This window comes from Argiope bruennichi, chromosome 1 (assembly GCF_947563725.1).
Source record: "Argiope bruennichi chromosome 1, qqArgBrue1.1, whole genome shotgun sequence".
NCBI classification, from domain to species: Eukaryota; Metazoa; Arthropoda; class Arachnida; order Araneae; family Araneidae; genus Argiope; species Argiope bruennichi.
Window position 1 is genome coordinate 51,048,093 of NC_079151.1, and position 23,803 is coordinate 51,071,895.

At 28.4% G+C, this 23,803-nt stretch overlaps 2 protein-coding genes across 3 annotated transcripts in view; one reads left to right on the forward strand and one right to left on the reverse strand.

Annotated features, from left to right (window-relative positions):
- LOC129974318 (uncharacterized) overlaps positions 1-23,803 on the reverse strand; it is a 25,431-nt gene continuing 1,628 nt past the window's right edge. Inside the window, exons 1-3 of one of the 2 annotated variants that reach the window (XM_056087547.1) lie at positions 4,495-4,626; positions 1,956-2,307; positions 1-313 (exon numbers count right to left, since the gene is read on the reverse strand). In XM_056087547.1, the coding sequence (XP_055943522.1) occupies positions 76-313; positions 1,956-2,287 (570 nt within the window). In that variant the 5' untranslated portion in view covers positions 2,288-2,307; positions 4,495-4,626 and the 3' untranslated portion in view covers positions 1-75. Of the gene's footprint in view, positions 314-1,955; positions 2,308-4,494; positions 4,627-23,803 lie in introns of those variants that run through there. The other variant, XM_056087546.1, reaches the window with a different exon arrangement.
- LOC129974301 (CRISP/Allergen/PR-1-like) overlaps positions 6,374-23,803 on the forward strand; it is a 23,452-nt gene continuing 6,022 nt past the window's right edge. Inside the window, exons 1-7 of the mRNA XM_056087545.1 lie at positions 6,374-6,522; positions 9,546-9,827; positions 12,478-12,568; positions 14,270-14,472; positions 17,316-17,413; positions 21,045-21,160; positions 22,228-22,371. Of these exons, the coding sequence (XP_055943520.1) occupies positions 9,546-9,827; positions 12,478-12,568; positions 14,270-14,472; positions 17,316-17,413; positions 21,045-21,160; positions 22,228-22,371 (934 nt within the window). The 5' untranslated portion in view covers positions 6,374-6,522. The remainder of the gene's footprint in view (positions 6,523-9,545; positions 9,828-12,477; positions 12,569-14,269; positions 14,473-17,315; positions 17,414-21,044; positions 21,161-22,227; positions 22,372-23,803) is intronic.

Sequence of the window (23,803 nt, forward strand, 5' to 3'; positions counted from 1 at the left end):
CAAGCATAAAAGTAATAAATATATATACAAAAGTCTTTTAAAAACACATAAAATTTTTTCTTCTCTCAGAAGTTTTCATCTTCTATTCAGAGGCGTCCTGTTTCTTGTCAATGTACTCATGAAACTAAATATGAGCACCAAAAGCAAGCACGCACCAATAACGGACAAGGCAGCAGTCACATTAGATTTCGGTACAAATTCCAACAACACGAGGAACACACCGAATCCAATGAGTCCAAAAATCAATACACATACAAAATTTATGCATTCTGCAATTTCTTCGTTGGTATTCTGTATTACAACACCAGAAGAACTATAAAATAAATAAGCAAAAAAAAAATAAGTAATTGCATCAAAAATCATTTTACAATGCTGGCATAAAAATGATATATTGCATTTTTATAAATGGACAATACCATTATCCTAGACGAATATAATTTTTGAAGCCTTTTTCACATTTCGTTATTTAGGATCTACTTTTTTCTATGTTGCATCAAAAGAATATTGTCTTTGTGTAATTTTAAATGTAGTAAAACGAATAAGTTATTTTGATAGTATTTATTTGTTAAAATGTTAAATATTAGAACTATAAAAGACGATCTTTAACCTTAATAGAAACAATTTAGAAATTTTTTTAAAGATTTATTCTGCATTACTTATTATTACTTGTTATTATTTTGAATTACTTATTATTACTTGTTATTATTTTGAATTACTTATTATTTTTTATTTATTAATGCGTTTGATTATTATTATTTACTTTATCTCATTCTGAAGGATTAGAAATTGGTATTAATCCGCAACACAAGCGTAATGTCTAAGTCCATTTTTTATTCATTTATTTTTTGCTGGCTTTGGCTTATACAGGTTGTTTACTGAAGTTGAATTAAGATTTAAGGAACTAGAAGAAGGTATATGATTCTTTCAATTTCATCTCATTGATAGATTTCATCCAAATTAAATACAATTTACAGTATTAATATAATATTATTAAATACAAATTAATGCAATTTACAGTATCAATATAATATTATTAAATACAATTTACAGTATAAAAATAATATTATTAAATACAAATTAAATACAATTTACAGTATTAATATAATATTAAATACAAATTAAATACAATTTACAGTATTAATATAATATTAAATACAAATTAAATACAATTTACAGTATTAATATAATATTATTAAATACAAATTAAATACAATTTACAGTATTAATATAATATTATTAAATACAAATTAAATACAATTTACAGTATTAATATAATATTATTAAATACAAATTAAATACAATTTAAATATTAATGTAATATTATTAAATACAAATTAATGCAATTTAAATATTAATGTAATATTATTAAATACAAATTAATGCAATTTAAATGTTAATATAATATTATTAAATACAAATTAATGCAATTTAAATATTAATATAATATTATTAAATACAATTTACAGCGTTAATGGAATATTAATAATAATAATATGGCTATTGTATTGCAGTATACAATAGCCAAATTTATCCATCCAACACATTCCATCTTTAAGTAATCAAAATATTCAGCAAAGGTTTACTGAATCGATTACGTATGATGTAAGGAATCAAATTAAGTGTTCATTTCCTCCTCGATCTTCTTTTTGTTGGCAGATTTTATCCAAATTAGATCCTGATTTACTACTAATTAGAAAAAGACCACAAACTTAATTTATGCAGTTCATTTTTTTTGGTGATCAGAATATTTCTCAAAGTTTCGAATTTGAAGATTATTACTTACAAATGTGAGTAAAAATGCATAATACTCACATAAGATGTTTATTTAGATTCAGAAGGTACAACAGCACATTCATATTTATGATATTACTGCTATATATATATAAGCATTAGAAAAGAAATATTCTAATTAATATGAAAAGAACATAATAATACATCGGTGGACTTTGAGATACCTTTGATTATTAGCTTCATTTCTATCTAAAATTCCACTATTATGTTGCGTGCTAGTCTGAGAAATTTTGCGAATTGGAGTAGTATTGGTAGAAGAAAACGATGTTGATTTTCTAGTCGTGTCTGGTGTGGAGCAGGATTTTGGTTTTGAATCTTTTGATTCGAATTTCTTCACAATATCCCCCAAAAGTTTATGGTACTGGCCAACTTCTGATAAATCAATCAGTTCACTTTGGTACGACCTATCAATCAGTTCACTTTGGTTGAAGCTAATAATCAGTTCACTTTGGTTGAAGCTAGATGTTTCCAATAAAGAATTCGGAATCTGGTCCATCCTATATTTAGCTCTTATCCCTAAAAGAACAAACACAATATGTATAATCATGATAAAGTTTATTATTCAAAAATATAATATTTATTCCTAAATAATCATTTGGATTTCATTAAATTGTAAGGGGAGCGAAGAGTTGATTTTATAAAGATCAAATTACTATGTGTCTTTTTACCTGACTTTTAAATGTTAATAACTTTAATTCTCTACAGTATTAAGATCTTAGTAATTCTTTACAGTATTACAGTGCTTAACTTTAAAGGATAAAACTACTATTATTTCTAAATATCAAGCTGTTCCGATTTATAAAGGAATCTGCAAATAAACCGAGAACTATTTACACTCGAAAACCTCTTGAACTATGATTTTATTGAACTTTCTAATTAGATGACATAGTATTTGATTTATAATTATTCTCAATCCGGTTTCCGGTTTAAAATTATTCTAATTTTGGTATATTTTTGTCTTTTAAATCAAAAACTGCTTTGACATAATTACAGATTTGAGATTAAAAAATTCTATAATTTTATTCCCGAGTCGGATATATCATATTATGCGAAACAGATAAACATATGCAGTACATCATAGAAAATATGCCAATTTTCACTGATTAATACTTTTCTCCTGAGGGATCTTGAGTTTAAAATATAATATACATTAATTTTGAATGCACTGCTGATGATTTTTTTAGCATTTATATTAATACTTATTAAAAGAAAATCACGACTAACGAGAGGCAGGTGAATTTCAGGTTCTTAGCTCTATAATGATTCTGTTTTTCAAATCCTGATCATATTTGCTGAAAACAAATATTTACTATCTGTTACATTATTTATGGTTATTTAAAAACTAGATATAAATGCACCCAGTGCTCTTACACTGCAGTCAGTGTTAAATACTCTTACGGTAGTTCTCAGAAGATAAAGAGTTAGTTTCAAGATATGCGGAATGAATGACAAAATCTCCTTCAACAACTAATCAACTTACAAGTTTTTTTTAAATAGGAGTTGCTAAATAAATAAAAATTGTTGCCTGTAATATCAATAAGAGCTACTAATAAAAGTCATCATGAAACTCCAGAAAATGCAATCAAACAGGTCTTTACGATGAATATCATTTCTCAACTTCACAGTTTTTAATTCTTAATTATTTTCTTATACACTTTAAATATTGCGACTGAAGTAGCTTGATTGCTAAATCATAGTTTTAGGATCGGAAAATATCATTGCCAGAACATCACCGCTTATGTATACTGGCTGCAAGATAAATCAGTTTTGAAATTTGCAAGTTTTATTTTTGGTCTGATATGCATGATTGGAGTGCAAGTTGCTAATTCAAGTATCAACGTTGTAGTGGCGTTGTAAAAATAAGCGGTACCCATTTTCACCTCTTTCTCCTCTTCCATTTTAGTCATTGTTACACTCGGGATATGGGAATAGACTTTCGTCCCTCATAATATTTGGCAATAAAATGTAACTTAAAATCCATTTAAGACTACCGTCTGGAACATCGATATCTTTATTTTACCTTTGTTACTATACCATTGCATTGTTAAGCGACTACAACGATTTGCAGCTAATAAGCCCATTCTACGACAGCTCTCAGGTTGCTTTAAAAAAAAGATGCAAATCTCACATGAATGTTCTGTGTAAATCAATTAGATAAGATAAAAATTGAATTTTCATATGTTCTGTTGTATTTAAAACAGATACAGGTCCACATCCATTTAATAAGCATTGAAAATCCTTCCTTTATATGAGTTAAAACTGGATTAATGGTAATTTTCTAACTTGAAAATTTAATTATAAATCGATTCACGTGTCATCCAAATCGAAAATCTTAAATGTTTTAGAAAACTCCTCAAAATTTTTTTTTTAAAAATAATGTTTAGAAAATATCAAAAATAGAATTTCCAAGATAGATTATATATTAATCAATATCAATAAAAGTGATATCAAACTAATTAAATTAATAAATTTCGAAATTAATACGAACTATTTCATGATAGAAGTAATTAAAAGTAGCTTATTTTTAATTACTGCAGCAAATTGCAAAATCTATTTAAGAATTAAATCTGCGCAATTAGTTACCAACAATTTTGAAGATAGAAAGAGATTAATGAATCGGTATTTAATAAATGAATGAAAATATGAATGATAAAACATCTTTAATTACAGGAAGAGATCAGAAAAATAGTTTGTAAACTTTACCTTATTACAAACCTTTAATAGTTAAAACTTTAAAATATACGTCTTATTTTTTAACACTTTTAGAGAATACATTTTAAAAGCATGAAAACAAAGACAAAAATTCACTTCAGTTTGTTTCAAGGCTGAAATATTTATTTCAACGACGAAACAAATGGTTCCTAATCTTCCTGCTTATTTTTATATGACTAAATTTTTTTCGCTCAACTAAAAATTCGTGCTTTTACATCAGGTAAAGTTCTATTGGAATGCTTTTATTTTTCTATTTACATGTTATTATGCTTCATGTGTCGCCTTTGTCATCTGACCGTGGTTCAAAATTGCGAGGCCCGACCCAATGTAGTTCTAATGCTACTTTAAAACGGGACGTTAATATAACTAAACTAAACTTATCTTCCGATTCGCTTAGCAAAATTGAACAGCCGACGGTTTAAACTTCGTGATCTAATAAAGTTGATATTTTTAAAATAACAGTTTAACATATTTTTCATTTTCATTATCTTCGTACATAATAATCCTTGACAGGTCCTTCAATTTTTATGATGAGTTTTAGATTATTTAAATTCAGTTTCCTTCAGAGTAAAACCACAAAAACTTCATCCCCTCGATATTCGAAGAAGCTTAATTATTCCTACAAGAGTCAATTTTGGAAGTAAATTTGTATTTGTCAAATTTCGTAAACTCAGTGAAAAATATCTGTTTTTCTGCATAGACCCATGCAGTGAACCTAGTCGCATATATCTTCAAAAATAGTGAAATTTTAGTTAGAAGAATAGTGAATTTTTTTAAATTGTTGCAGTACTGATAGTATTTGTCAGACATTTTTTTAATTTCGCCAAATAATACTCTAATAATAATTAAATGTTATCACTTTTGTCATTCATATAAGATACAAAGTCCACTATTTTCCTCCATTTTTTACTCCAGGTTTTATCATTTCTCTATAGTATGAGTATCAAAAGGATATGTATACTTCCCTTTACCTAAATAAGCTTTTTTGATTATAAAAAAAACCTAACGTAAAATATAATATACTTTTGTTTTCAAGTCTATGCTTATTTTCTGAAATTAGTTATTATCAAAAAAGTAATAACAATATAAAATTTATTTTTATATTGTTACTAATTACATCCCCAAAATTTATTTGCCCACATTTTTATAAAGATACACACATTTTTATTGTTCATTAGGTATATTACTATTTTTGATAAAGTATACCCAACAGATAAAAAAAACTATTTTTAATACCCTTTATATTATTTTCTTCTAAAAATAGTTTTTCCTTTCTTGTTTGACAGTGATTTTTTTCGGCCTTTTTGTCTGTCTAGATGGAATAAAGAATATAATAATAAAGAATTCTTTTATTAATACAATATTTGACTTCTCTTTCACTTGAACTAAAATTCTGTATTTTGTAGGAGAAATAGAAAACTCTCTTCTTCAAACAATGCTAATTCAATTAATAAAAAGAGGCAGTATATTGTGTAACATAGACGAATTCTGATATTAATATTTGATAAAATTGGATTTTCTAGGGTCTGTAATTAGAGTGCTAGAGAGAAAAGCCGACATGGGATCAAATTTAATATAAATGATCTCATTAAAGCAAATGTTTATTTCCTGAATATATTATTCGGTAAAAATATAATTATTGTTTCGAAAAAGCTAATAGATAGCTTAGAAATTCTATGAATTAAACTGAGTCAGAAAAAAATTGCTAAAAATAAAAGTGCCAAGCGCGGAAATTATAAGCAACAAAAAAATTAAATAAAAACAAAAAAGTTTTAATTTAATGAAAGGCGGCACGTATAAAATGATGAATAATTAGATATTTTTAATCTTCTTGAAACCGAATTGAATTTATTTCGCAGTCAGTTCGAATTGTAGAATATCGAAGACAGAAAGATTCGCAATTTTTGGATATCTTTCGCATTAAACATTAGATCTGCGTCTGAAAATGAATTCTTCCTTGAAATTTCGGATTGATCGTATAAATTGATCCAGTCTGAGAATTCTTTTATAGCTAAAAAGGTAATATTTATTTAATATATCGTTTTATTATGTACAGTATTAGCAATTAATAATCAATATAGCAACTTTTATACAGTTATATAAACTCATCGAAGTTCAAAATAGAAATAAACTAGAAAATGAGGTTTTTACGAATATAATGCTGTTATTATAATTTTTCAATTTATTATACATTTGGTTACATCACATAAAAGAATATCATATATTTACAGCTGTAGATTCTTTAACTCTTGAAACAAGAAGAAATGACTTTTGCTTATGAAATGTATAATTAAAAATATCTACTGTTCGTTTCACTTTTCGACGATTCTATCTGACTAAGGGGTGAGACCCGGAAGGATGAATACATTTCCGGAATTCTTCTTCATTTTTTGACCTTGATTCCCACCCTACTAGATACTTTTTTCATTCATTTTTTTTTCATGTTATGTCAGTATCATGACGTTTCTGACCTTATTATTTTACTTTAATTTAGTCTGCAAATAATCTGTGTTTAATTTATTGTTAAATGTAAACATCTCCTCCTTTCATATTTCCTCTCACCCCTATTTTGACGAATTAAACCCATTCTAACGTATGCGCAAATACGCGGAGTGTTTTAGAATCCGTTGGCAAACAATATAAGTTTAGAAGTTTTAAAAATCTCCTGAATAGTTCACATATTACTAATAAATAATACATGATAAATCTAATCTCGAAATAGAATTATTTTATGTTTAAAATCAAATATTAAAAGAAAAAGAAATTAACATTTTAAAACTACAAAACCATTATTATCCTTTAATTACTGGGAATAAAACAAAATTCTTGATTAAAAAAAATTGCCTGTTATACGATGATATTTTTAAGCAGAAAAGAAAACGATTTAATAGCTTGATAAATAATGAAACAGATATTATTAAAGCTTTCAAAACTGAAATGTAAGTTAAAATAATATTTAGAAATATTTTTTAAAAATTTGTTAAAGTCTGGGGTGAAGGCAATGGACATCAACTGAATATATCATAGAAAAGGCTAATTTTTTTAAATTTTAAAATAGCATAAAATTCCTTTTGTGTGATAACATTTTAAGAAATTTTCATTAAAATCCTTCGAAATTTCACTTCATTTTTCATTGATTCTATTTCTTCTTGATGTTTCTAAAAAAATTGCACTGGGGTTCACATTTCCATACTCCAAAGTAATTTGTGTCAAATTCGTTTAGTTGAATCAAACAGTTTAGCTTGTAATGAGCAAATAGAGAGGCAGCTCCATTTTTGTTTTTGGCATTGAATTCTTGAGATTTAATAGAAATCCTTTTTTTCGTATAAAATGCTTCAAAAAAAATATCTTAATTATTCTTATAAAATCTTTCCTCAAATTTTCAAGGAAATTTTGTGAAATTTTCTGTGGATGTTTTTGATGTATTAATACTTTAACCGACTCAAAATTAAATTAAATTATTAATTAATAATCCTAATTAAATTATTTTCTGGAACTTCTAACCAATCACATATAGGGCACTTTTCGGCTTGTTAGTCTCTATGTTTAATAATATAGTTTTAAATATTAACATTTTAACTATATTTTTCTTAATAGTAATGGCTTTTATAATGACCGTGTTTTCAGACTTATTCTAAATTAATTTGATAAGATAATTATTGAAGCACAACATGCAGTATCGTTCAAAAATTTTTTAATAACGACCAATATATAAGTATCATTAAGGAATTATAATCAATAAGCAACAATCAATGAATTTTTTTAAGTTTCAATGTTGAAATAAATTATAAATGGGCGTGGATTTTTTCACAGAGGTATAATGGCCTCTAAGGATTTTTTTCACAGAGACAGACACGGTGAGATGCATTCCCTTTCTTTATTAATAGAGATGGAGAAGATCCCAAAAATATAAAAATGAAATTACGCAATCTCTATTTTTTTTAAAATGTTGTTACGGAGAATTCAAAATTTTTTCGTGAGTTGTACAGCGAAGCAAATCAAAAGTTTCAATAACAGAGAAAAACGTTTTATCCTATATGAAAGCCTGAATTTTCAGTAGGAAAGTAGTATTTTCAGTAAATTTTAATACGAAGATAGTAAATCAGTAATAAACAATTGCAACAGCATAAAGCATTTAGGATGAACTCGTTGGAGATCAATGCTCTAAAGAGAGATTGGCTTGAACTCAATTCAACTCCTCCTCGTCTGGTTTGTACAACTTTGTTTTTATAGCTCCCATAACAAGGCATCGAACGTTCTAGAACAAATGTAGGAATTCGGGTACTACGTTTGCGAGAGTCATCGTTAAGATTCTTGAATATTCTGGCCCCGTCATTTTTATTGCCTACATCTTTTTCAAGTCGCCAAATAGTCACCAAGACAGAAAGGTTCATTGACCCGATATCCATTCAACATCCATTAGAGCTATTTATAAAATTATTTTTTAACCATCAAATTAACTGCGCAGGGAAACAATATTGCAAATTCGTAACAATATTTTCATGACCTTTCTCATTTAAACGCTTTTAAAGTTTTAATATCCCATTATTAGATATATTATAGACATTTATTAGATTGTCAACTTAGTGATGCCAATAGGTTCGCTTAAATTTTTTAAAAGAACAATTGAAATCGAATGAAAGTTTTAGATCAAAAATATAATGTTTCGTTGGTAAAACATCAAATAATTTCTTTCGGAAAAATAATTGGTGAAATATGGTGATTACAAGCGCATATATTGATAAGATATAACCTCTTATCAATATATGCAAACATTAGCTGCCGGAGAGCTTTCTTCACATTGTTAGTCTTTTTCCTAATTTAATATATTTATAGTTACCAATAATTTTGATTTTGATGATTATAAACGCGATCTTAGGCTAATCGACTGTAATTACTCCTTTTAAAAGTAATTTTTTTTCTTTGTGTCATTGCATGTATATTGGAATGAAATAAAATTTACACTAGCAGTTGTTATTTCTGTAAGAATATTTTCAAAACAAGATGATTATAAATATTTTTCTTAATTTCTATTTTTGCAGATGCTTGTTCTAATGAGACTGACTTTTTTTCTCATTTTGTTTGATTGGGCCAAGTGTTCACATTCCAAGCAATGCCCTGCCGTGTACGAAAGATTCCATGCAAATCACACTTTCTGTCTTCAACCAAATAAAAAATGTAATATTAAACGCTCTGGAGTTCGTAGAAAAGAAAGAAAGCTTATTCTAAAAATTCACAACACTTACAGAGATATTATTGCGAGAGGAAAAGAAAACAGAGCTGTTGGCGGCGCCCTTCCTAAAGCAGCTGATATGATTCAAATGGTAAGATTTATCATCGTACTGAATCTATAACAAAAATGTCAATTTTTAATTAAATTATTAATTTATTGAATTTATCCTTTTGACCACTGAAATCAGCAATATGACAGACACTGGTATTTGATCAATAAAGATATTATGTTCATTTTGAAAGATAATCGCTAGACAATAGCTGGTGGTAGATATGCATCGCTACTAAGAATATACAGTTCGTTACTAAGGTTCCTGTGTGAACATCTAAAATCACAGCCCGCAATTCGGCTTCAAGAATATTTTTTGAAGTGCTATGCAAACAAAGTCCACAGTATTCATGAGATGCAGGATCTTCTTTGATATTCTCAAATATTGTCCTTATTCTGGGGTAATTCTAGGAAATAGAAGTCCATTAGTGTGGAAAAGGATAGTTGTCAACATCTGTAAGGAATGTTATTGGCAACAAGTCATTTTATAAGATATTGTCGTTATTCTCCTCAAAACGAGATATCTGAAAAGGTGGATTTCCAAACATAGTAGGTATACGGTAGGTAATAAAAAAAATCCGCTTTTTTTTATTGTTTTGGAAAGAAATTCTTTCAGCGAAGGAAAAATTCAATGTACAAATAACGGATAAAGACTCTTTATACTACACGAATACATAGTAATGAAGTCAAGCCGAAGTTATACAAGGACAGCACTTGAAATAAACAACAGAATACAAGCAGCAAATCGATTTTAAGTAACTGTAAGAGCACAAGATTTCAGCGAAAATTTGCTGAAGATCAATATTTCTAAGAGAGAATTCGCCCCAATACTCGCTTGAGTTGAACTCAACTATTGATTGCTAACTCAACTGTGCTTCTTATATCTCCCGTGACAAGGATAGTCGAATGTGTATGCAAAAATTCTCGAATATTTTGGATCATTGATTTCTTTTTGTTGCCAAAGTCGTTAAATTTATCATCAAATAGCCAAGTTTGTCGTCAATACCCAGATTATCGACCTGGAGTTCATTCTACATTCGTTGGAGTTATTTATAAAATTACCTTCCTTATAATATAATTATAATAAAAATATTAGTTATATATAAAATTACCTTGAAATTGAGCAGGAAAGCAATATTACAAATTCGCAGTAATATGTATAGTGAGTGCTTTCTTCACTAGCTACAGTACAATGGGTATATGAGTATAAGAAAGGATGGCGTAGCAATTAGCTTTTAATTAGTCAAAACGCTGGAACTTAAAACATTCATAAATGGCAGGGAATTAAAGGTTGCAAAATCAATTTTATATCTGCTGCTTCTGGTATTTTAAGAAATTTAAATGTGAGAATCTGATGTTTCTTGTCAAGGAGTTTATCTGTCTCATCGAACAATAACGGGACTGACATATTTTTCACTTTAAAGCTCAATTTCCCAGATATTTTCTCCCGTAGAAGTTTAAATAATTCTTCACTGGTTGTAACTATTTTGGACAAAGTAAATGTTCATAAAGGGCATTTCCACTTTTAGATAGGAAAGCTAATGGTTTCAGTTTCAGCAATTATTGTTCTTTCTTGTGAAAACTGATGTTTTCAAGCTGATCCTTGAAACGTGATTTTCACATGGAAATAATTCTTCAGCAATACTTGACATAACTTTCTTTACTATAAATGGGGAAAGTGCGTGAAGAATTTCACCTACTGTCATTCTTTTATCAACAAAAAGGGATTTAGAATTTTTATAATAAATTTGGTACAATTTGCCTATTGAAGAGGATTTGCTCTCTTTCTTTTCTTTTTTATCTGTGTGATATTGATGGAGATTTAGACCCAACAGCATCGTCTACCACTGAGCCCAATAAACGATGGGTCCACTGTATAGTGTGCGCGAGATAGTGCATGCCACTACATTCTCAGGACAATTAGCCTCGATCGGGATGCGTCAGTCGATATGAAGTGTGGGCTGTACACCAAATAGGCAACCATACGAACCTCATCACCGTATCTGATTTACTTCTCTAGAAAAATGAAGGAGTAGCTTTCTAAAAAAACTTGTTACTGGAGACGAGATTTAAATTTTGTGTTAAAATGTGCATCGAAACACACTTTGCCTAAGGACAATAAACCATCAATAGTCGTGAAGGCTGGACTTCTTACTAGAAGAAAGTCCTTGAAGCATCAATTTTGCCAATTATTCCAATCATTTTGATAACATGAAAGCAACTATAGCAGAAAAACAGCTAGAATTTGTGAATGAAGAAGCATCGTTTTTTCTTGAAGACGATTCAAAGTCACATGTTACATTGGCTTTTAAAAATTTTTTTTACAATTTAATTGTCACATTTTACCGTACTCGCCGTAATACCCAGATCTTTCTCCATTCGATTATTAATTGCTCATGGCATTAGAAAAGTGTCGCCATATTAAATGGTTCCACTCCATAAGCGATGTAAAAAGATATTTTGCTGTAATGGCTTAATGTTTAAAATAACAAATATCATACACTAATTGCATATTAAAAAAAGAAAGAAATGTATAGAACATCCTAGTATGACGTATCTTGTTTTGGATGGTTTTAGTTTTCAGTAATAAAGAAATGCTATATTTTGAGGTACTCCATTTTTATTCTTTACCTAATTTTTATTCTTTACCTTTAAAGAAAAAAAGCTATAAAAAGTTCCCTATATTTTTATAGGTATGGGACAAAGAGCTTGCAGCTATTGCACAGAAATGGACAAATAATTGTGAATACAAACACGATTGTAGAGATGGATGTCGCACTGTTGGTATGTAAACATTAACGAAATTATTAGATCCATCCGAAAATTAAATAGCATTTAATTTTCTGATGAATGAATTAAATGGCATTTAATTCGAAGAAACATTGAATAAATAGACTAATTCTTTTGGTGTTAATTTATTGATGAAATAACTGCTAATTAAAAAAAATTGGAATAAAAAATTAATTGATTTATAATGAAAAAAGAGTGACCACAAAGTAATATTCATTCTGAGAAAGAAAACTAAATATACGTTGTCTTGGAAATTGCCAGTTTTGTGTGTACCGTGTTTCAGTGATGTGGAAATCGTTGAATGCCTGAGCAGTGCTAATTCTATTAATGGTTCTGATGGAGCATTTATTCATTAAAGAATTCCTGGAACAGTTTGATAGCTAATAGCAGGAAATAGCTCTGTGTTATTAATTTTTTTTAATTCACTTTGCTTGTTTTGCCATTTTATTTTTGGGCTATAAACATGCCACGTGAACTGAATTCAGTAATCGAATTTTTTAATTAAAAATCATAACATTTATGTCTTTATATTACAATCCTGACAATAAAATATAAGTATTACAATAAAAAGTAAAATCTGATTGAAGGTTAAAATAGGCTTCACATTATCAAATATCTGCAACGTTATAAATATTTCTTTAATAGTGAAATGAATAAAAGAAACTGAAATCATGGCAAATGATTTACTAACAATATAGACGCAGTAAGTTTTTTAAGGAGATTTCAATATACCTTAAAATAGCTATAATATCAAAATGAGGCAAACATTTTTGGATTTAATTAAAAGTTTCTTATAATTTAATTATAAACTGCATTTTTTAAGCAAAGAATTTACAGCAAAATTTGGAACTTTAAATTTTATCATGTGAGAACATGATGTTGTTTTGGTTCGAGGTTTTTGAAGCCTCAAAATGCGTAGGCAATAAATTGGCGATCTATCGCTTTTGAGGCATCAATTTTTCGCTTTTAGGGTTATTATCGCCACCTAAAGTTACAACTTGGTGCGAATGTCCAACTTTCATTTTCAATTTTTCCAGCTGGAAAACAAAGTTTTGGAGCTCGACCGATTTTGAGATGAAAAAACCCCATCGTTTTTCAAAATATCTATACATGCGTAATCTGATAGTCTCGTAATTGTTTCAATCCGGTTTAAACTGGTTAATGACTTAAATTAATTAAGACAAATAATGACTTAAAAGTAATAATGTTCTCACATAATAACTTGAAATTTGAGATCGCAGATTTCATTTTTAAAAAAATCTTTTCTGTTGTTCGTGCTTTTCCAGACCGTCTGAATGGGTTCTTAATATTGCAAAAAGTGCGATTCCTTGTTTATTTTTATTTTTGTGAATATGCGTGTTATTTTTAGGAAAATACTTATAAGTGTTCAACATAGCAAATAAAATCATTGTTGGGAATTTCAAATGCCTTCATCTGCCTTCTGTGACATGGAAGAAGCAAAAATACCATATTTTTTAACTTCGTCTTTTCTTGATTTACCACCGTGATGGAATTTTCAAGGTAAAATGTGTGTTTAATTGCATTTTTTACGTAGTAGAAAACAATTCGTATAGACTTTCTAAAGAAATTCGAAAAAATGCATTTATTCAAAAAAGTTCGGATATTCTTAATAACAGTATATGAAGAAGAATTATGTGACATTTGAAATATTTGTTTATTTTTACTGTTTTTCAGATAGCTTCAGGGTTGGACAAAACATTGCCAGACACGGCTCATCATGTTCTAGCAAAAAATGTTCAAGAAAGGAAAAAAAGGAGATATACAAACCTAATTGGTCAGATATATTAAAAACATTTTACGATGAGGTACTGATTTACAAGACCAAATGGTTCAATAATTATCAGACGAGAAGTGAACATATTGGTCATTTTACTCAGGTGTGTATCATTTTACACCAAAGAATAGATTACAATTTCATAATCGTATATTAAATTAAAAGCTAATCTGCTGAAATTATTCTGTTAAGTTTATCATTTAAATCTGCAAAAATACTTTTTCGTTTTAATTGAAATTTAAATTTTTAAAAAAATGAGGCATTTTGAACAAAGTTTTAAAAAATTTTCTAAAATAATCCCAAAGGCTTACCTCAAAATTACGCCTTTAATTTTCATATTATTTTACAGTGCAAATTTAATTTGCAAAGTGATAGCGGCATTGACGAATTCGATGAAAAAAATACAAATACTGAAAAATGCAAGAAATTTGTTTCTAACTCTATTAATGAACATAGATCTAGAGATCCTTCCAGTAAATGTCATGCTCTGTTGGCGATAGGTATAAATGTAAGGGACTGAAGCAATTCAATAGATTCTCTTTCTAGAATGTTATCGCATATAATGCATTTATGCATTTTATGTAATGTATGTTTCTAATTCCTAGTAATGCTGTGCTTTGTGGTTGTGTATCTATGATTCCTGTTTTTCGCGGAACAGGGCGTCATTTCCCATTATTCAGCTTACTGTATTAAATTTATTGTACACCACTTCGATGATATCCATAATTCTACATTGTGCTCCGGTTTAAATTTAGCCAGGGCATCTTAAATTTTCTGCTAGAGATATCACATCGTTTATAAAATAAATAAATGTTTATTCTTCTTCCCATTTCTTTGTTATTTTATAAATTTTACGAGAAGAATTCGGAAGTATTAGAAATTTGATGTTATACTCTTTGTAGACAATATTTTCACAATTTAGGCCTCATATTATATGACTGAATCACAAATAAATTATATTTTATTAAATGTGAAATAAAAACAATGGTTCTAAATTTAGCTTATTGTGAAGATCATAGGATTCACAAATAACCGTTAAAGTATCATAAACATCTTAAAATTGTTTTTTAAAGGATGAAAGATAGCAACTCTTAACGACGGTCGAATGACACTTCCAGATTTTAACGTTAAGATTTTATTTAAAATTAAGAAAACCTCACATCTTTTATATGAATAAATTCATAAATTTCTTGATCTATATTGGAAAAATTTATTATCTGTTCGCCCTTATTTGGAGGGTTATAGATTTATTTGGAGGGTTATAGATTTATTTGAAGGGTCTTTTATTTTAGAGTCATTATCATATCCTTGCCTTTCCATGAAATGTCGTTAACTTAAATTTTAGCAACACTGAAGTACTATGCAATTTTGTTTGGTTTAATTTTCTTGCATTTGTTTTTAGATTCTAATATTATTCATTTTACATTGATTTCCTAATATCCTATCTAATATATACATTTCCCTTTATTTTTGTTTCGTTTCTCACAGGAAATTGGTCATAAAGAGGTTTTAAATATTTTTCTTCAACTACTGGATAAATTATTTTTAAGGTCTAATTTTATATGAAGCTGTGTAAGCAAACACTTGTTTTGGGATTAACCAGAATTTTCCTTTCATTGCATTTGATTCCAAGATTTAAAGTTTTCTTTGACGGCCATTCTTTCGTAATGCATCAATTTCTATTTAAGTTGTCCCATTCGCAAAGAAAAGAGGCAATATTGAGCAACCTCTCTATTTTTTATCAACATTAAAAGCACCTTCAGATTACTACAATTTGTATAAAAGGAGCAATGTTGTTCAGCCTCTCTGTTTTTTATCAACATTAAAGGCACCTTCAGATTACTACAATTTGTATAAAAGGAGCAATGTTGTTCAGCCTCTCTATTTTTTGTCAACATTAAAAGCACCTTCAGATTACTAAAATTTGTATAAAAGGAGCAATGTTGTTCAGCCTCTCTGTTTTTTATCAACATTAAAAGCACCTTCAGATTACTTCAATTTGTATAAAAGGTGCAATGTTGTTCAGTCTCTCTATTTTTTTATCAATATTAAAATGACTTTCAGATTACCAAAATTTATAGAAAAAGAGCAATGTTATGCAACCTCTCTATTTTTATCAATATAAAAATCACCTTCAGATTACCATGATTTGTAGAATTTTGTAATTGAAACTGACAATTCATTGAAGATCAAATCAAGGTTTTCATAGCACTTTTTCAAATGATCTGTATGCCCTACAAGCACAGACGACGAATTTGGCGACTTTAGAGATAAAATAGAAGATGCACAAGGATTAAAGAATTTTGGCGATATCTCCATTTTATAACAGCACCACTTTCTGACTTCTTTCATGGGGATCAATAAAAAATTTCCAACTCTCAATTTGTAATGTATTTCGAAACTTATCATCAGATCAGCAATATTTTCATGATAAAACAGAATAGTTAAAGAACAATCAGGGCAAAGACAGTATGTGCATGATATTATCTATTAATAAAATTGAGATAATTGCATTTAGATTCTGATAACACTATGCATGAGAAAAGAAAATATCGTTCAAGTTTTTAAGAAAACTTTAATGTTGACTTCAGTACATCAAATCGTTGTTTAACAAGCAAAATCGTCTATCATAGTTTTCCAAATTTTGCAATAGAAAAAAGAAAATCTGAAATTTTCACAATCATTTACGGTTTCTTTTCACTACAGGAAAGAACATGCTATGTTATGTTCACACCAGATGTGAACTATTCGTTATTGGTTGCTAAAATTCAGTTTTGTTTTCCTACCCATTGTAAATTTAGGAGCTCGAGAAATTTAGGAGCTTCTTTATCACAATCCAAGTATATTTTCACCTCTTTTAAAAATAAAACTGATTTTGAATCGAATCTTAAAGAGTCTCTTTTCTTCGATTTTTTATTTCTTCTTGATTTTATATACCTTTTTCAGATAATATGGTCTAGATCATGGAGAATCGGATGTGGGTACACAGTCTACAAAGAACAAAATGTGTATTATAAATTTTATGCTTGCAATTATGGACCTGCGTGAGTATTATATGCTTAAAATTATATTCTTATTTTAAAGTGTCATCACACGGTCAAAATATTAAAAAAATAGTTGTTTAAAAATTTTTTTTTTATGTAAAAATATAATTATGAAGGCATTTTAGTATTTTAAGCGAATTCAAAATATTAACCCTCACCTTCATAAAAGTGAACATTTAGTTCAATATTTAGAGGTGATTTATTGATATATTGTTTTTTATATTTATTGGCAGAATCAAAGAATCTTATACAATAACTATTGTATAAAGATCATTATACAATGACTATTGTTTGAAACTTGATTTTGCATCGCAGAAAAGTAGTGCAATATTGAACAAGTACATAAAATTTGATTTTCACAATTGTGTGTTTGAAATAAATTTTCCTAAAGAAAGAATGTATTTCCACAACGTGGAATCTTTTAGAATGTTTAGTAATGCTGACCAAACTGCAGAAGTTACAAACATGATTTCCCAATTACCGGTATTCTTCTTGGAAACCCGTTTGTCGGCAACCGTTGTTGGTCGTTTGTTGGACCCGTTTGTCAGCAATTGCAAACTACAATATCTTTATTTTCCTTAAGTGTTATAGAAATTGATATTTTAATTTATTTTTAAATACACTCATGATAATCATATTGAAACCCAATAATCCAAAAAAATTTGGCACAGATTTCAGTGTAACAACTGGCATTCATAAAATTCTACATGGTCTTCATGAACTGCTACAATCAGATCATGATTGATGTCAAGAATTTTGCAATTTGGTTCTTATTCGAATAGAATCATATCCCTCTATTTTTGGAAAATATAGGACAGACAAATGTCGCGCAATCAATTAATTTCAAAATGAATGCCAACATTAATTAACAAAACAATCACTTTTGGAGCCTGTAAAATGTATTCTTTGCACAAGAGGTCCATCATCAATGGCAAATTTCTAGTAATATGTGGTGTGGAATTTTCAGAAGTTCGCTTGTTGATCCGATTTTTTGCATCAGAATGCAGAATATTAATTGGCATATTCAACTCGTTTTCAATGACATCATGTTAAATTAGTGGCCGAATTGCTTTACAATACTTCTATATGTGTGGTTGCAATTAGTTAATGATCCTCTTCACTTCACTTTAACTATAGGATGATGGTAGAATGCTGAATATTCAAACAAATAGATTGCTTTAGAAAGACTTGCTGATCACCTCAATCGAAGCCTTTGATTTTTATTTATTTATTTATTTTGGGTTTTTATATTTTTTTTCTGTGTATAATATGCTTTACCTAGAAAGCAGCAAATCTTTGTCAAAAAATTCAAGAAGCCTGTCTTGATGTTAAATGGATGAACTGTGTGCGTAATTATTGTGAGAAGTTGCAGTTTTGTATAGATTTTGAAGATGTTCATACTGAACAATATATTTAAATACTTCCATTATTGCACTATTTGACCATTTTTAAAATTTAATAAGAGTTAATAAATGCATCATCATTTTTTTATTCTGTTTTTTTAATAATTTGTTGTAATGCATGTTTTATTCCTGAAACCAGCAAAAAAATTCTCACAAACACTAATCTGAAACATGAAAAACTGATTTAAGAAAAATTTGGCCTTTACATATCTCGTCAAATATAACTGATGTAATCACCAAATTTTCCATACTTGTAGATGAGTTAAGAAAAATATTTTACTAATTAAAACTTTTTCAGTAAATAATTTTGAACGACTTTTTTAAAGTGAACTTGCTTTTATATAATTAATTACCCGTTTAATTTAACGAAATTGTGCTATTCGAAACTTTTATCTGATTGAAATATTTAAGAAAATAAATTAAATTACACTTTGGGGCATTTTGCATGCATAGATGCTTATGGCTATGACCACAGTTGGTAACTATGAACTGCAAATGCATCATTTTGTATAACTTGTAACTATGAACTGCAAATGTATCATGTTTTTTTTCAAATGGGATCCATCCCGTCTGATAGCAAAGACATACGAGACGAGAAATCCACTCAACGGTCTACCATGAATGGAGCTCTTACATTTAATTAAAACAAAATAAATGACCGGACATTCTTCCATTGCATCGTAAAAGTTGAAAAAAGAAGATCTAGTCTTCTATTGTTCTCACCATCTGCTACTGGTCAAAATAATGGAATCTATTATAATAAAATCCTATTCAGACATCAAAACGAGATATCAATTCCAAAAACAGCCCACATCTATGCAAATTAAAGAGTGAGCAAAAACTTTCCAACCAACTTAAAGAAGTAATGGAACACCAGTGATGAGGTGTTTTAGATGGAGTACCCAATCTCACAATCTCCAACGTCTAATCTTTAATTAATTAAAACCTAGTTGATATTGATTTAACCATGTGATCGTGAATATTAACAATTATTTACTTATTAGAGATGTGCTAGGAAAGAGTTTTATAGGGTCGGGATAGCCTGGTTTGTAGAGCGGTGGATTCGCGTCCCTTAGGTTGCGAGTCGGCCGAAGATTCCCCGCGTTTTTGGTGGCTGACGCACATGTAAATCTGTCGTGGTCATAAAGTCCTCCATGTCGAGAGTAATACCACTGGTATCAGGGGTGATCGTTCTCTGATTCAGGTCTCAATTACGGTCTGTGAATAAAATGCGCGAATGAAGTCCGCCCCGTAAAAAGGGGTGTGACGTGTGTGTGCTAAGTCGTTCTCTTGACCCTAGATGACGGCACTATAAAAACAAGAGACGCTCCCGTTCCGGCTTAAAATCTCTGTCTTCGTAACAGCGGGCTTGTCCATGGCAAGTGCCATTAGAAACAACAAGAATTTTATATTAATATTTTTTACAATATATTCATACACATCCATTATCTAATACGCTTCTATATTCATGCTCTCTTTCGTAAATCAGTAACAGGCGAAAAAAAGGTTATTTGTTTGCCTGTGTATAATAGCTGATATATTCGGCTCAGCTGGTCCGGTTTAGATGATTGTCATAAGAATGGTAGAAATTAATAAAGATGAATAAATAACATTATCAGCATTAAATAACTTTTTTGCCAAAATTTCAGTGTCAGTTAAGCAGGAATATCTCTTATAAAATAGAAATTATTTACTCGAAATTTTTTTATTTAATTTTATATTGATTATAGAATATCTATGACTTTTATGCATTAAAAGATTAAATAAAAGGGAGTATATTTTAATACGTGAGTCTATACAAATGTATACGTCACACAGGTATAGAATGCGTGTTCACTAATTCATTTAAGATCGTTCGTAATACATATACGTATAACCAACCTACGCAAGATCAATTCAAATTATTACTTATAATACATTAAAATACAATATAATAAATAAATATAGTATCAGCAAAATATAATATTAAAAACAGGACAAAAATTGGAATATAAAGCGATTCTACAATTTAATTATATACAAAATTCATGAAAAAATTTCTAAAGATCTAAGTAATTAAAATTTTATTGCAAATACACACATAAAGTTATTAAAATTGTTTGCTAAGATGTAAACACGATTTATGTATAGATGCAATTACTCATTTTGAATAAAAGAACTGCATTATGATAAATTTCTTTACTGAGATCGAGTTATCATTTTTCTCATTAAATCGTGATGTTTTTCAGAGGAAATGTTATAAATGAACCTTTATATAAGGAAGGAGCACCATGCTCGGCTTGTCCAACCAATAGTTGTTGCGGAAGATCTTGTGGGAAAAAAATGAAATATCCTGGATTATGTAGTAAGAAGATTTAGTTTTCGTATGTGTTTAGTTAAGTTTAATATTTTTCCTATTTTAGATTATTCGATACCAGAATTCTAAAATTTCATTTGTTCTTGGAACTATTACCTAAATAGTTACTTTTAGATTTATCTAGAAATAAGTTTCTTCTATTAGATAATAGGCTATGCATTGAGAAATTCAAGGCATTAGGAAATTATTCCAAAATTGAAGTATTCTATATTTCGTTCGCAACAATGGAATCATTAGAGAGCCTAAAAGTGTTGACCAAAATTTTTAATTACAAACATTTTGCTAATTTAACCATGTGGCACAATCTGGTATGAGGCACTGCGCATATTCGGAGTAATTCGTATTTAAATCATATCTAGTTTAGGAATAGATTTAAAAAATGTCACCTTTTATATAATCGGGAATGAGCTTTTCGGAATTTTAAGCTACTTCTAGATCTTAAATATTTTTTGATATTTTTATTCCTAATTCAAAAGTAATACAACAATACATGGTAGCTGCAATATAATCTGTCAGATAGTTAAGAATTTGGATTACTTTTTAAATAAATATATAATTTGTAAAATTCTGATTTGTCAAGAATATATTGCTTATTGATAATTCCAATTTATTTAAACAAATTTAGAAAACAATTTCCAGTAAATTATTATTTAATGTAAGAATTTATGAAAATAATTTTGATGATTGATCCCACAAAAAATAGTACAAAAATTTACCCCTTAACTTATATCTAATGTATTCAATTTTTTGAGGAGTAATATGTTTTTCATAGGAAAAAGATTTTGTGTTCTATTTAGATGTTCTGTTCATGGATATTGCTTATTTACACTTTTGTTTTGTGATAACTATCCGCAGCAGAAATAAATTTGTAAAACTTCTACATATTTAAAAAAAAAGTCCTAAGTTTTAAATTTAGCTATAAATTTTAAACCACCACTTAAATATACAAAGTTCATTTATCGGATAGTGTAATATTGGAGTTTATAAAAAGTCGCGTTTAATGTATCACGTCTTAATAAGCTGATTTCATTTAAGTGCAAACAATTTGTTTTTAGAAATGAAAAAGTCTAAGAAAACCCCAATTTATCTAAGAAAAATAGATGACCTACTTTTCTTCTGCGATTTTGAGCCTAAAACCAAAGACTGCGCTTCGGAAGTGACTGGAATTAAATCTTGGAAACATAAAGATACATTCGCAGGTTTGTAGAATATTTTTTACAATTTTACTTGTTCTAGAATAAACTTTTTTAATCAGTAAATCTGAAAAATATAAAAATGTATGATAAGTATTGTCAGATGAATGTTTTTGAAACGTTTATTATTTTATAAATCCTTACAAGCTCTGTGGAAAATCTTGGTTGGGCATTATAGCTTAAATTATTATAAAACTCCTACCATTTATCCAATTTTGCTTAGATCCAACGCGCTCTAATCTAGATTTAGATTTATCTAAAACCTTTTTCCTCCTTGGTTCGTGGTTTCGTCCTACCCAAAAGTCGTATTTGAGCATCTGTGGTCAGTAGAAATCCGATTGAAACCGTTCCCATGGTCTTATGTATTTTGAACAGCTTCACGTTCAAAACTATTGGAATTAGTTATGACATTATAAACAATGCCGATTCCAGTGAAGTACACTGTTGACTTAAAGAATAAACATCGTCATGATATCTAATTTACAAACGTGCTCGTATTGTGAAATATAATTTCAATTTTAATTCACTTTATTTTGAAGTGAATTGAAATTTAAAAGATTATGTTGAGTACAAGACTTTAATTAACATGGTGTCTCTGGGAACAAAAACATGAGTTCATTTTTCTAAATATTGCAATTTGAAATACATTTCCTTTTACACAGTTGAAGCTAAATAAGGTGGGAAAATGTATAAAATACTTTGACTTCTGAAATAATTAATAATAAAAAAAATGTAAAAAATTAAATTTTTATACAACGTTTATAGTAAAAAAAGTGTCAATTATTAGATTGGTCATCTTGCATGTATATACGAAGTACATTTTTATATACATATGAAATTTCATTTATGTACATGCGAAGTTCCACTCTTCTTTCTACAAAATTTGCATAGATACTTTTATTTCTATATTTAAAAGAATCTTTAGGTAAATAAATAGTTACATTATGAAAATAACTAATTACATAAATTTAGATGAAAAAAAATTTAATGAACATTTATTCAATACATAAAAACTCTCATAAGAGAATATTTGTGGAATATTTTTCAATATTCTGGACTTGAAAGGAATTTGCTACTCACTCATAATGTTGTTTACTCTTTGATTGGTCGACAATTGCAGCTTCAACTTAATAAAGAAGAAAACGGAATTTAAGAAATCGAACATTAATATCAGGAAGTAGAACAATTCCAATTTCTTTAAAAAGAAAAAAATATATATATTCTCGTAGTTATATGCGTGATATAAATTCTCCTAAAATACTATTTGTTTTAACAGTGTGTACATTTAGAAGTTCTGATGATTTATACTGCATATAACTGTAAATATCCGTGTATGCAGGTATTTTCAAAATAATGCAAATTTGTACAAGTATGAAGAATGTTCATTCTGGACGAATTTTGTAAACACTTCAATTAATGTATTATTAATGTAATATTT